Genomic DNA, 15,620 nt, shown 5'->3' on the forward strand with positions numbered 1-15,620 from the left:
ACGATGGTAGTAAGAGATGTGCCTCCATTTTATCATTTTTCCCGCTTTTTCCAGCGCTTGTGCTATATATATATACACATTGTTGGAAGAGCAATCTAGCGTCACTGCTGGAAACTCTGAACAGCTGTCGTCTTTGTCAAACCATAGCGGGGGGTTAGCTAAATTCTCGTTTCAAACAGTGCACAGTTCTCTCTAAATCGAAGCACGGTGAGTGTATTATTATAAATCGCATCTATTATTTATTTCGAATTTTTATCTTAAATGACGTAGACAAGAAAACGTTTTAATAAGTCTATACATAGGTTGGCGTAAATCTGTTTGATTAGTCGGTGCATCCCATTGGCATATTCATTAACCTTTTCTTTCACAGCCGCGTGCACGTAATGAACGTATGTATATACTCCGATATTACGTACTTACAATATATTAAATGGACTTGGAGTGGAAACAAATACCTGAAGGACGCCATGTTCTTTAGTAGTCTCAAAGAGCACATTTGTGATTGGTTGTGTGGTTTCATTGTTGTTCGTTTTCATTATAATTTTTCTAACGCCTGATTTCCAAAACGAACAAATGGAAATTTAAGGCACCGTTCATATGTCGCCAATAATTGTGAATGTAAACGCTCAATTACGAATCGATCTTTCCGGGGCGAGTTTCGATTTTTTAAATCGATTCTGTTACGAATCGATAACAACTTTATCTCGGTCTTCGATTTAGTAGATCTCTCGCAAAGCGCGAATTTCAATTGAATTTTCGTTGAAACTTGTACGTTTTTCATTTTGTTTTAACGTTCCTAAAATATTATAATCTATATAAGATTATTTATTTTTCGTCGTCAGATAGTATTTGGTACACGTAATGTAGATAAAACGTTCTGCTCGCTTTCGGGATATTCATCTGGCAAGAAAAGAAGGTCGTTAACTTTTTACGTTTTATTTGTACTCTGTATCCGCTTTAGCGTATCCTGTTACCACGCGTACGTGTAAACGTCGTAATTATTGCGAACAGTTTTAAGAGATGAAGACTAAACGATCGTTATCGGTAACGTCTGTAATTGAAATGTAATATTGTAAATTGAAAGCAAGGGCTGTCGTGACTTGGGCAGATTAATACCGTTTCCTGCCGGAGTGACATATATTTTTAGAAATATTTTCTCGAAGCGTGGGAGTGGTTTCTGCAACGGATGTACACTCAGACGCATGGGGGGCGTACAAAGCGACAGAATGATATCGAGTGATAATAGCGGCATGACTAGAACCTAACTACTAAAAACCGAGTCGAGCGTATCGGAACGTTTCCAATTGATCGAATCAAAACCAAAACAAAAAAGGCTTTAACAGATATTCGCAGCAATGACAGTTGTAGATCGACCTACCGTTTTTTTTTTATCAGAAATTTGTTTCAAGCAATTTTGCTTGTTTTAACGTCGTTGTTTGGTTTGCTTTTCTGAAAACTTTTTTTTCAACGAAACGCAACAATTGCGTCAGCAGCATTATTGAAACAACTGCCTGAACTCGACGTATGCGTCAGCAGCAATGAATGTGTTAAAAGAAAAACAGTAACTGATACCGCGATAATTCTACCGCCAACCCATACATATACTTATTTCAATGAAATTACGAAATTTATTCATCGTAATATCGTGCGAATTCGAGAGATTCCCAAACACCGATTTTCAACATTAAAGGTTTTCTGCGGCACACGCGACCGTGAAATCCGGCTTCCGATAATCGTTTTTTCACTCGAGCGATATCTATAGACAATCCAAGGCTCCCTTTTATTTCCCTGACCGTTATTTGGGAATTGCGTTTTACTTGGCGGACAATCAAGTTATCCTGGCGCCGCCCGTTGGGGCAAAATCCCCAAAACTGGCCAAAAGCTGCGAAACAGTTTTCAGATCCGCACGAAACTCGATGTACAGGGTTTTTGGGTCGTCAGATTCCATATACGATAATTCCGAAACTAGATCATGATATCAGATGTATTTCTTAATTTTAGCTTTAAGCAGCGATAACTGAGATCCAGTTACGTTCGCATCGGAAGACGCTACCCTTGCATCTCGATTCGCTTTAGCGCGTAGCCCTTTAACACGGTGACCTTTGACAAATAGGGGCTCTGTGAAATCCTGGGGCTTTCGCGTCAATTTTACCAAAGAATAACGGATACGCACACTCGCCGGGTTGCGTTTTATTGAACGCAGTTCGCACGCAACGTGTGTGACTTTTGCGCTAGATTTCGCATTTGAATATTCGTGGTTCTCATCGATCACGTTTGTTCGATACCGTGATAGTTGGCTCGTTCTCTGGCTTTGCCTAAAAAGCAACTTATTATCGAATTACATCGTGCTCGACTAGACCGAAACTTTACGGACTTTGTACGTAAACGCAACGCGAAGTCAGGGCTAACAAAGTTTGTCGGGGTGGCGGGTCCTCCGTGTATTTTCCGGATCGATTATTTCGACAACTCTGTAACGAAATAATTGTAAATTGTCGGAACGAAGGGTTGTTTGGATTCATTTTCATCGTTGTAAAGTCGAGAATCCGTTGGTATTAGATTTAAAGAAGAATCATCGATATTTTTGACGCCATTTCTGCGACGAGTTTATCGCCAGTCGATGCTGCTGGTGTTCCAGGTTGCAAAAACGCGTACGACAAGTTTGCGTTAGTCAGGAAGAAAGGTACGGAATTAGGCGCGAGCAAGCGTGGGCGTAGAAGATTCGTAACGAAGAAAAAGGCGAGCAACTGTGAAGGACAGAGGGAGTAAATGCCGATGGAACAGTCGGTCGGGGCGCGACAGTCATAGCGTGGGTGGGGGGTGGGGGTGTTGGAAAAGCGAATACAAACTGGAAAAGAAAAAAAAAAATGAAAAGGGAAGAAGGGAAAGTGGAGAGTGGTCGTAAGAATCGAGAGACAATTAAGGGAAAGGGGGTTACACGCAAGGGAAACTGAGAGAAAAAAGGAAAACAGCGAGTTTGCAAGGGTGATAAAGAGCGGAGAACGGGTAGGAGAGATGGGGCACGAAAAAAAGTTGGATCGAGAGCCAGAAGGAAGTGCTAGGAGAGGAAGAAAGAGAGAGGAGAGAGGCGACGGAAGAAAGGCGCCGAGTGGAGAACGCGAAAGGAAGGGCACGGGGTGAGCGAGTGCGAGAGGGACGCTTTGATAAGGGAAGAGAAGGAGGAGGAATGGTGGAGAGAGGGAGAAAAACCGAGTCACAGCCGTGTATCGATCGTCCGCTTGAAAACTACCCCTTGAGGAGGAGGCGCAGTGTGCAAAGCCGACTACGTACGAGTCGGTGGTGCTCGTGGTGCTCGCGGTCCACGCGGATCTCTAGACGGGTCTAGAGTTTTACTTGCGTGCCCGTGCTCGTCTCTATTTCATCATCGTCATCGAGCATCGGTGCTGGGGTTTACGTTTACCAGGGTGTCACGCATCTCGTCATCGAACGCGCGAGGTGAGAAATCGTTCTGTCGTTGACAAAGTTCCTTATTTAATCGACGAGGCGTCCAACGAGATTCCTGCACCCCGTTTCGACAGCGTTTCGAACCTCCTCTCTTAGGCTCCCTCGACGTCGTCGTGTCACGTAAAAATCGTTTACACGGATTTCGCCGCGACAGTGCGGCCCGGTTCGTTTGCTTTCAACGTTCTAACGAAGTTAAAGATGGTGTTAGATCCACCGCGGCTGGCACCGGTCGAACGATTGCGAAACAACTGTGCTGGCCATCCGTGCCCGTTCGTTATAACGGGAGGCGCTTAAGGTGAACCTTTTTTTACGTGCAACCTTTGCCCTTACTCGTACCAGCCACTTATTCTCATTGCTTCTGTTCTAAGAAGCGCGGCTTATTAAGAGGGACGGGCGCTCGTTAATTCCATCTTTATGAGCGTGCCATTCTATTTTCGGGTTCGCCGCTCGGTAATCCGTGATGAGAGACGTTGTTGCCTTGATAAAAAGGATAGCTAGATAGAGACAATCCAATGGGACATGGTGTATCGTGCGATTTGCATGACGAACTGGCCGTATCGGCGTCATCGGTTACGGTCATTTCTATTCGAGAAATCGGAGTTCACCGCGAACGGAAACGATTCGACTGTTCGGGATTAGTTAGTTAGCAAGGTTACGCGCACAGTAAATCGTTGACACTGTTGACGCGTGCGGACGAGTTCCGTTTTTCTTTCAAATCGTGTGCCTCCAAGAGTTAAACGACAGCGTGCACGCGCCTACGTGAGTGGTGTCGTCCGCGCGTGGGTGTGTATTTGTATGAAATATTGGAAAGGATTACCTGTACGCGTGTCAGCGATTATTACATCAGAAGTAAGTCATGATGCTGGAAAACGTGGTCGATCGATAACATTGAAAATCATCCGTCCGTGGACGGTCTGATCTGGCGAGGAGCCAACCGGCCAGTCATAAATTCGAATCCTTCCCTTTTGTTTTTCAAAATCTCTTCGAAACCTTTCTTGTTGTTTTCACACGAGCCCAAACTTTTGTTCGCAGACGCGCTGTCTTCTACATAGGACAAGGAAATAGAAAGTATCCACCATGGCGTTCGCGGGACTAAAGAAACAGATTAACAAAGCCAATCAGGTGAGTACATATAGTATACGCGTAGAACTTAATCGCTGGTGAATGAATAAAATCGTTAATTAAGCAAAGAGTACGGTATTACTTTCACCAAGGACCATCAAGTTTTCAGCTGACGCGACTAATTCCTTGACTAATTCCTGTTTGTTTGGATTTCATTGTTCTGGATCGTCCAAGCTTCGATATTTGGGAACGCGTTGTACATCTTTTGTAATGTAATCACATTTTGCTTCAAGATCTGTGCACATTATCCTCGCCCACGCACAGTTAACTGACCGAGATTCGTCGTTCTTCGAGGTCAAGTTTCGAAGCTTCTTTTGACATTAGGGGATCGGTGTGGAATTTGCGATCGAACGTGTCTTTCAACGTATTAGGTCAAGTTGTTCGGTTCCATTTTATTTTGTACGTTTGATTAATCGTTACGCGAATCCAGATACACGATGGAAACAATGTACATTACACGTACGTATATGTATTTGAAATCGAGACCAAGGACTTTTGATTGTCAACCTCACGTTTGGGGAGAATCTTTGGACGCGCGGTCTAATCTCGCCAAAGTACGAAATTTGTACGACTATCCCGTATAGACGTTTCTAAATCGATCAAATCTGAAACACGTTAGTCTAGAATATTCATAGACGATTACTAAAAATATACCGTGTAGTTTGCTCACGATATTGTGTACTCGATGCAGTGGATCTTATGTAATTATTGAACTTGGTATAAATTGATCGTAATGCGGTAACGAGTGACACTGATACTTTTTTTAAAGTGCATTGTTGAGGTTTCGAACTCTGTGCCAAGCTAGCACAGCTGTTCATTTTAACGCGAACTTTTACCGTCTACTGTCAAAGGGTACATTTGAGCAATGGAGTCGAAATTAATCCCAAATGTGCGTGTTTTGAATTTCATTTTTTTTTTTCTAATATAGAAAATTCCTTTGCACGTTAATTCAGCAAGTTAAATCTTAACACTGATCGTGATTTCGTATCGATCGACGTATTCCGATCGTTTACGCAGTATTCTGACCCTAACAGAGGTCTCGTTCGCCTCAATGTACCTTGAGTGGAACAATTAATTCTTATTTAGGTTGACACTTATTAAATTCGAGCTGGGGAAACGTGTTGTCTCGTTCCGAAGTCGGCGAAAGCAAACTGGAAACGAATGCCATGATTGCACGCTTCATTTTAATGTTACAATAATTGTTTACAAATTGATTGAAATCACCGGTTGCGTCTCAGACGACGTATAATTACTCGTAACGGCGAAGCTCTTTCCATAAAGGAATGCAAATGTTTCGGATAGTTTAAGCAAAGTTCTCGGTTCCATTTCATGCTACGAATTTAATTCAAGTTACCAAGCTTTTTAACGAGTCTTGGAAACGATACTCGTCTCGCTACGAGTACTTTTAACTTCAAGCACGGCGAGGCAACGTCTTATTCATGAAAATTTATATTCAGAGATACGTATCGACGAGCAAAAGCGCTGATCTATTTCCAGCTTATGGAATTGTACGTTGAGTGTTGGGCTAGCGATTCGGTTAATAACGACTCTTTTTAATTTTATATCACCTTATCTTGCAGTCTATCGCGCGATACGTGGATTATTGAAAGTTATCGAAGGCTTTCTCCTTTCGATTGTTGTTTAGAAATTTAGAACGTCGGATGAGTAGAAAGCATATTAAGATATGGCAAAAGTCTAGAGCATTTCTGTTCGAAACTGCATCCGACAGCAAGGCGTCTTCCTCCACTCGAGCACGGACGCTGCCTCGAAGCAGAAAATATTGACCGTTCAAGGTCATTTCTCGTTGCGAAACACGACAGGTACGAGTTCCACTTTTGCGCCATGACAGCTTGTCTTCCTTTTTAACCACCGACCTATTTAGAAACAGTCTCCGGCACAGAAGAGGATCCTCTATGTTGGTATTAATCTGGACATCAATTTCCATCTACTGTTACTTACGCAAAAACGAACATGGTCGATAGCATCGTCGCGCAGAAAATTATAGAAACGCAGAAACTCATTCCAACTCGGAAAATGGGTTAAGCAAGATCCGTATCAGCACGAACTTTTTTCATTATTTTAGAATTTATCCCCGAGATCCTGCCCCACCGATAATGAAACATCCCGCGTGCTAAAACGATCCTCGTAATATCATCGTTTACCTAAATCAGTATTTCCGATCGTTTTTACAATATTTCGGTCACGTATGCAAAATAATAATTTAAATAGAATCGCGCGGCATGAATTCGAATTAAACGGAACGTGACATTGTAGCTACCGGATATGGGTCAGATTTACTCTAGGACGACGTTTAATTGGCAATGGTATGCTACCTATGTTCCTGCGTGTAGTAACGTATAAGTAGGTCACCGTTAAATATGGGTCACGGTCGTACGGGACCTTCATCAAGTAATCGTGTTGCTTAGCTTTCGCGCTTTTCAAGGATTACGGCGTATTGTTGCTCCGATTATACCGTACGATTCGAGTATCGACGTTCACGGTGATCCACGGTAACATCGTTAATCCCTCGTACCAAGCGTAATCAACCCTTGTGCGGTACAATTGCTTTCTCTCGGTCTCGATAAATAGAATCCACCTACTTTGATCCAGTCTTCTTGGAAGGTTCTTTATCAGGTTTCGATAAATCGACTCGCGTTTTCTGTTTGCCATCTCACAAACGCGTCCAACTCGTTCACGTTTCGACTGTCAGTGGTAATTGGAAGGTAAAACCGACATTGAATGTCCTCGGACACTTCTCATCTTCGTTGGCAAACTTTCAAAGGCACATCGCTTTAGATCAATTGACTGCGGATATTATTGATCCGTGGTACCTATCCTTTCCACGGGTGACGTTTTCCCCCCTTTCGAAACTTCTTAGGGTTGTATCCCTTGCGACCTTATCCCCTGACCATTTCCTTGCGGTTATCTCGCGTTCCCAGGAAATCTCGTTTCGCCTTTCAGGATGATCTCGGTTTACGAGCAATTAGCTAACGTCGTGCTTTCGTATCTTTCAAAATTCTTGCACCCTCCTCCACGACAATGTCCGTGCTGACGATTTGCTCTTTATCTGCGGTATCGTCTCCGTCAGGTCATCCTGAGTAAACTGAGTAAGTCGAGGATCGCGCAATAAAGCCACGAAAACTGGATACGTCGCACGTGTGTGGGCAATTCCACGCCAAATCGATAATTCTCGTGTCCCCTGTCGGAGGTGTTGGTATAGAAATATATAGCACCGTATGCCAAATCAGGAGGAAGGCTTAAGTCGTCGTTTCTCGAGTCTCGTTATTGTTTAAAAAACACAAATCCTCGAAGTTTACACTCTGGAAAGGTTCAGAGCATCCAGGACGTTGGCGACGTCCCTGTACGCAAATCCTTTGTCAATATGGTTGACAAGCTACCCTCAAACAGATTAGAAGCATCGAGTTTAATACTGTTAAACTGCGAAAACAATGAGTTAGCCATGACGAATCCCCAGCACTAACCCAAACCAGGGCTGTTCACGCAGGAAGCTTTGTTGTCTATTTGCTAAGAATTTAAGGTATTACTAGCCGTTGAATCGCAATCAAACACGCTACGTTACAGACATCATTTCTCATCAGAGAATAACTTCTGATATATTTAACAGTCTAGATAAATCACGACTATTTAATCGAGCTGTAATTATTATTTCGAGCCGGTTATGTCAATGAACAGCGCCATTCTGGAATCAGTTTCCTCTTTCATTCAAGCTCTTAATGTTCATTCATAAATTTACCTGACCTATTTGTCGCAACAGCGTTACTAATTCAATTATGTTTTCACAGTATATGACGGAGAAGATGGGCGGTGCGGAAGGAACCAAGCTCGACGTCGACTTTGTGGATATGGAGAGGGTGAGCGCGCCTTTTCAATATTTTTAAGGTTTCAGTGACACGATGCGTCGCTTATAACCTTGAATCGATCTCGTCGCGCGAACGATATTCTCTATGATTCTTGACAAAATTAAAAACGCGAGCGCCATGATCGTATTGAGCATTATACGTTTCGTACCGTGTTGGTTTAGGTCTCTTGTACCCAAAAATATATCCCGAGACAATCACACAGATATTAGACTCGTTAATTATTTAATCATGATTGCAGAAAACGGACGTCACGTACGAGTTGGTGGAGGAGTTACAATTGAAAACGAAAGAGTTCCTCCAGCCAAATCCGACGGCGAGAGCGAAGATGGCGGCGGTCAAGGGCATCAGCAAGCTCAGTGGCCAAGCGAAAGCCTCGACTTATCCCCAACCGGAGGGTGTTCTCGGCGATTGCATGCTCACCTATGGAAAGAAACTCGGCGAGGATAGTATTTTCGGTATGTAATATCAACTCAAAGACAAGCGCCTCTTCACCGCGCTCATGGGCGGTGTAAGTCTGCCTATGTGGCAAGTGTTGGGTCTATGCGAGACCAGAAACGAACCGTTACGTAAGGTGTACATTGGTGCGATAACGAGACCGAAGCCACGGGTAATATTTTACCTGAAGCATACTACGGGCCGTTCCCTATGGAAAATGTATTATCGTGCACGAGGCGATGAAACTTTCTTCGAGTATCTTGCGGCGCATGCCGACTAGACACATAAATATGCATCTAAGTGTCATTTATCTTTTCTAATTCCCGTAGCTCAGGCTCTTATTGAAATGGGCGAGGCTATGAAGCAGATGGCGGACGTGAAATATTCGCTGGACGACACCATTAAACAAAACTTCCTGGAACCTCTGCACCATTTGCAGACCAAAGACCTGAAGGAAGTGATGGTAGGTTGCCCTGCGGTTATTGGAAAAGTTCTCGTTCTCCCATTCTTCCACGGCGAACATCGTCGCGGAATATTGTTCCAGTTGTACGGGATACGAATCCCCGATCTATTGATATTCGTTTTGTTTCAGCATCACCGGAAAAAACTTCAGGGACGAAGGCTGGACTTCGATTGTAAGCGAAGACGTCAAGCAAAAGGTAAGTACACCTTGGCCCCCACGTTGAGTTTATCTCTCTCGTATCGTTATTGATTTATTTAAGCACAACACGGGCGTGAGCTATATACGCGTCCTTGTGACACGAAAAAACTTGACACGCGCGGTTCGCGGTTATAATTTGTACTTTTTCGAAAAATAATACCCGGACAGCTTCAACCTGGAGAACGTCGTAAAAAATGGGAACCGTTTCACCGTTAGCCGTGCCTTCGCCCTTTGTTCTCGATGTTGTACAGTGTAATAGACAGCACATTCGCATGTCTTGCATGTGCACGTTGCAATTATTAAGACAATTGTAATCGACAAAATTAATTTTCGTTAAAATTAACAACATGAAATTTTTAACGTGGATATTTATTTGGATATTTATTTGCAATAATATTAAATACCTTGTTTACCTGCTATAAAAGTGCGGGCGATCTTGTTTTCCGTTTCTTTGAACGCTGCATTGACTATATGCAGCCGGGAAAAGATCCGCCAGTCCACATTTCGGAAGTCCTGTAAAGACTTCTTCGCCATACACTGGTACGTGACTTCTCCATACCTGCCAATTAACTTATAATTTTACAAGTTCTCATGCTTTGCGTAAAAATACCCGTACCGATACACACACAAAGTTGACGTTGCGTTAGACTAAAAATGAACGAAACCCCAACCCGTTCTTTTCTATAACCTTGAATATACATACCTTTGTGCATTTTGCGGTAAGTGTATGTAGACTTATGCCATGATTATTATGCGAGGAATAAGAAAGTACCGTAACAGTTTTTCGTATGTACACGAAGTATTTGCGAGTGCACCAAAAGTACTGCGAATGTCGAATGTATCACTTGCGTAAGTTTCGCGAGAAGATTTATAATCGCACAAGCTTGCGTTAGAAGGGAAGGAACGTACACGATCGAAACGTTTAGCGTCACTTGTACCCGGTGTAATTTTGCTAGAGTTAAATCAAATGTGCTTCTTCTTCCTGTTTCTTTTGTATATTATGGTACCAAACTTAGGCATTGGAGCAACCCAGTAGTGCAATTTTTAATATCTCGCCGGCGCAAATTTTGCGAGCAGGTTCTCACGTTTCAGACGACGAGATACGTCAAGCCGAAGAAAAGTTCGCGGAGAGCCTCCATTTGGCACAGTTGGGCATGTTCAATTTATTGGAGAATGACGTGAGTTTTATTGAAATTTTAATTTATACATTACACACCTATACGCGGAATAACATTTTCTGTACTCTTCTGTATGTAGGTGGAACAAGTGGCACAGCTGGCAACATTCAGCGAAGCTCTCCTAGATTATCATCAGCAGTGCATCGAGGTTTTGAGAACACTAACGGAAACACTTTTGGAGAAGTATGTATAGTTATATGTTTACAGTATAGGTAGTTTGGTGTATTAAAGGGGTGAATTTGTTTATTACCTAAAGCGAATCGCATCGTATATATATTTTGTTTGAAAAACTTTTACAGGAAAGATGAAGCAGCGAATAAACCGAAAATGGAATTCGTGCCGAAGACTTTGGCCGATTTACACGTCGACGCATTGCCTTCATTGGATGCTATGAACGGTGGGAACTTCTCTCTTCACGGTAAAACACATTTTACACGTACACATACAAAGATGATATTTCTCGCGGGTGGATTGGCTGTCTGTTTCTTGTTTCCTCTGCCATGCAACATTTCTACGTACCTTGTAACTATACACTCTGATCATATACATCGTCGTACTAAGGCTAATCCAGTCACTTCGTTAACTCCAGAGATTAATTAAGTGTATGTCATTAATTTTCCACCGTATAATGCAAGTTTCTTCCTAACTTCACGTTCAGATTAATATTTTCTGCATTGAATGTGGTATCACTTCGTGTATATCTAACTCTTGAACTTGTAAACAATTATTATATTTATCACACTCCTGTTACACACTGTCCGACTGTTTTGTGTCTATACTCTCGCATACTTGAATGTCTGTCCTTCTGACACGATGTAGGGGCAAGTCGAGCCGGGTCTCCTGTCCACGACGGGAAGCGCTCACAGCTCGAGCTATTTCCGGACGGAAACCCGCCACAATCTGCCAATGGTAAATTTTGCATGGGAATAGCTTCGACTACTGTAGGGCAATCGATAAATTATTCGACTCGAATGCCATTACTCTTCATGCATCGCAAGACTAGAGACTAATTAATGTTTCACCATTTATGTATCTTTTTCAATGCACTCGTAAATTAACCCCAAACCATTACTTATCGGCATGCATGTTTGTTTAATAATTGTACTCCTGATTTCCGTACTTTATCTGCTTTTATAAAAGAAACTTTGTTTCTTTGAAGTTTCAAAGTTATTTCGCCGATTCATGTAGACTTTTAATCGAAGTGTTTATTTTAGCCTCTTAGGTTTAATTTCGTAATACATACCGACTATTACATTGAGCGATTATATTGATACCACGTAGCAGACGCTTAGATACCATACTTTTTAATCGCATACTTTAGATTGTCGCAGTCAGCTTAACGTTCATTTATTTTATCTCGTTGTTTATTTATTTCTCCGGATAACGAGTATCCCCAAAACTTTTCAGCTTCTCCTTTGCCATCTCCGAGTAAATCTCCAGCAAGAACTCCGATGGCAAGACAACCTTGCTGCACAGCTCTGTATGATTTTGAGCCAGAAAATCCTGGAGAACTCGGGTTCAAAGTAAGTGTAAAATAGTTAGAAGGATTCGAACGAACTAATGGTTATTCTTGGAAATGAAAGAAAGTGTCTAATGACCACGTCCTTTCTTACAGGAGAACGACACGATTACTCTGATTCAGAAAATCGATGAGAATTGGTACGAAGGTAGCGTGAACGGTCGCACGGGTTATTTCCCAGTAACTTATGTGCAAGTTGTAGTACCATTACCTTAAGAGGGCAACGCACGCCCCGAAACCAAAGACCCAGCATTCGTTCACCAGCGTCTCCAGCAAAATTATCTTACTCTCCGATTAGCCTAAATCTCTATTCAAGACTTCTCTACTATCACTTACGTTGTATGGTCCCAAGCTTGTTCGATCTACGGATTCAGAGTTTCTCTGTCTTGTTTCGTTTCTTTCGTCTATTATCCCAAGAATAGATGTATACGCATGTTAATGTACATATATAATGTTATAGTGTCTTTTATCGACGTAAGGACCTTCGTGCGCGCAGATACATATACACATATAGACACGATACACACACAGATACAAACAAGCATACATACATACACCAAAGTACCTACGATGGCAGTCCACTGTCAAGAGCGGCTCATTTTTCACGTTCTACATATGTCGTCTCATGTCATGATGTAACATCTTCGTTAGTTTCTCTCACCAAAGTTCAATTGCACAAAGATATCAGACTGTCAAGACTGCATTGAAATTCGAATACCAAGAACGTTCGAATACTCTTACGTCAAGTATTTTAATTTACATCATTATCAACGTATCGCGTGTTACGTAGTCGAACTTTAAGTTACTTTCCTTCTGAGAGATAATCCGAGAGAGTCTCAGCTTAGGATTCCATTGATCAGTCAACCATTCGAAGCGTGATGCATCACCAGCGCGAAAGCCATCTCATATTGTACATGTTTTTTATACGTTTAGTTGTTCGTTGAAGCGCACGGTTCCTTATGCGACGAAACGTTCATCGAATCATCGGTGTACATTTTTAGTTGGTCCGCACGGCGCAGCGAAAACCGTAACTCGTATAATATATTCGTACATTGTATAGCGATTCGTTCCCCCATTCCCCGAGTCGTTTGACGTTTTTCTCGAACGTACCCTATTCTTTTTAATCATTTAGGCAACACCGAATAGAAGTTAGGATTTAGTTTAAACGATGTTTAAAATGGCGGCGAATCTCTTCCACGAAGTCGTTATCAATTGACAGAGAAAACAAATAAATTGTTTCATTATTTTCCATCGTGGTTCAAGTCACGAGAAAACAAAGGATTACATGTATTCTAGATTCCTTTGTCCTTAGTTTCGTGTTTATCGTTAGCAGTACGTTGTGATTTTTTAGAAGTTATTCGTCATCGCTAAGGATAACTACTTAAATGACTTCCTCGAATGAATTCGAATTGCTGGTATGTTAAAACACACGATTTTTGTTTCTCTGCTCCTTTCATCGTTACCCGCACGTCGCCTTCGTGAATTTCCAAGTTCTGAAACGAAGAAAAAAAATGTTAATATAAATCAGAGTAATTATCACGATTATGTCTTCGCGTCACAGATGTTTGATTCGTTCCCTTTGCTGACTTTGTACGAGAGTTCAACCGCCAGAACAATGAAAGTAATTAAGGAACTTGGTTATTTGTTGCCACGTGGATTTTAGGTATATCTTCGACAAAATATTTGCTAAGCATAATGTAATGATGATAGAATATATAACTTACACGTATATGCTGTCGATGACGGCGACAACGGTGATGACTACGACGATGGCATTATTATTATTATTAATATTCGCATATTTTTCCATTACTGTTACGGTAAATACAATTTACATCGTAAAACGTTCTTGGCCTTACATTCTGAATCTTTCCAAAGCCAGTTTCGTATAGATGGTATTTATGAATTTCGCGGCACTTTGAACAGCGTTTCGATTAACGTATGTAACATTATAATAATCGAGGTAGTCGTACCAATTAAGTAAAATAATGATACTACGCGATCAAAAGATATTATTAAACCGCTAGTTTTACCTATATTAATGTTATATTAGTTGTACGTATAATCTGTATACATTATATATATAATAGGTATTTTTTATTAGTTAATCGCATCACTATGATCTCGTACAACGTATGTCAGTGAATTATAATATATTTTCGGAAACAGAAGATATTAAATACGACGCGTTCGATCGAAACGTTGTTCCAACGACCGCTCAAATTGCCAAGAATGAAACTCACGGGTTCATTTACTGCGGAAACAAAAATTGTTACAAATTATTGGCTGGTATATCTGGGTATATCACTACTGCTGCTACCGTCATCAGCATTCAGTCATCGCAGATGAAAAGGAGGAAAAAAAGACATTGATAATTTTACCTATTGTAATTATTGAGAGTCATGAAACTTTTTTCCGAAAAGCTCGAAGTGTTATCAATGTTGTGCAATATTAAAGTTTAACATCACGGTGTTTAAGCAGTTGTCGCGATCGCTGGATCGGTGTTTCTCAAATACGCGATCAAGTAAAAAGCATTACGGAAATCGATAGATTAGTGGGAATAAAAGATTCTTTCGTCGAGTCCAACGATACCGAAAGCATTCGATAATATATATTCTGTCAATTTTCTTCGTTTTAACGCATTAAACGCCAAGCCCACTTTAGTCAAGAAATATAAACAAAAGATAAGAGAACGAGAAACGAGGGTGGACGATGACTGAACGCTTCTGCCGTGAATTTTTTTTTTTTATATATATATCAAGAGATAACAGGCAACGAAACGTCTATTTGAATACGACGAAGAAAGTTATAATTTTGTTCGAGGCTGGCGTGGCGTTTAATTTGTTAAGCGACAGATGAGACTCTCGTTCTTGTGATTTTACCTACGCCAGGACGACGCGCTTGCGAGAGAACGTAATCGTAGCGAATAGGTGCCATACAAGCGTTTTCATAATTTATTGAATTACAATGTAAGAAAGAGAAACGTGAAAAATACAACTCATAGCGCGATAACGTTGTGATAACTTTATGTTCCTCGAGGCGCTAGTATCTGCTGGGTAGTTTGTCAATTAATATGAATACGAGAATCAATAAGGCGTGAGTTCCATCTTCCAAGTACATGATGAAGAGAGAGAGAGAGAGAGAGAGAGAGAAAAAATACAGAGGCAATGTTAGATATAAAGAAGTCGTTGAAAGCAATGGGAGTCCTGCAACTTGCGTCCATGTGCAAACGATAGCAATATAGAGAAACGGAGATATTTTCTTGGAACGAGAGACATATCATACGTTCGAGGTGCTCGCGATTTGAGAAACGCTGTACCGGCACTGCGAATGAAAACTACGAGACAAAGTATCATGGACGA

General features: G+C 41.5%; 1 protein-coding gene across 6 annotated transcripts; it reads left to right on the forward strand.

The window, feature by feature from the left end:
- The first annotated feature begins 88 nt into the window (after nucleotides 1-88).
- On the forward strand, nucleotides 89-15,404 carry LOC128872874 (endophilin-A). Of its 6 annotated transcripts, none has more exons than XM_054116013.1 (13): nucleotides 89-207; nucleotides 4,495-4,584; nucleotides 8,388-8,456; nucleotides 8,704-8,920; nucleotides 9,230-9,363; nucleotides 9,493-9,559; nucleotides 10,039-10,101; nucleotides 10,654-10,739; nucleotides 10,819-10,922; nucleotides 11,039-11,157; nucleotides 11,559-11,648; nucleotides 12,147-12,262; nucleotides 12,355-15,404. In XM_054116013.1, the coding sequence occupies exons 2-13, from the start codon at nucleotides 4,540-4,542 to the stop codon at nucleotides 12,472-12,474; spliced, it is 1,230 nt and encodes a 409-aa protein (XP_053971988.1). In that variant the 5' UTR covers nucleotides 89-207; nucleotides 4,495-4,539; the 3' UTR covers nucleotides 12,475-15,404. The 6 variants fall into 6 exon arrangements, with proteins under 6 accessions (XP_053971988.1, XP_053971980.1, XP_053971997.1 ...); XM_054116005.1 differs by lacking the exon at nucleotides 89-207 and adding an exon at nucleotides 2,609-3,453; XM_054116022.1 differs by lacking the exon at nucleotides 89-207 and adding an exon at nucleotides 2,611-3,453 and having other exon boundaries at nucleotides 11,039-11,136.
- Nucleotides 15,405-15,620: the final 216 nt, after the last annotated feature.

Source organism: Hylaeus volcanicus, chromosome 1, assembly GCF_026283585.1.
Source record: "Hylaeus volcanicus isolate JK05 chromosome 1, UHH_iyHylVolc1.0_haploid, whole genome shotgun sequence".
In the NCBI taxonomy this organism is placed as follows: Eukaryota; Metazoa; Arthropoda; class Insecta; order Hymenoptera; family Colletidae; genus Hylaeus; species Hylaeus volcanicus.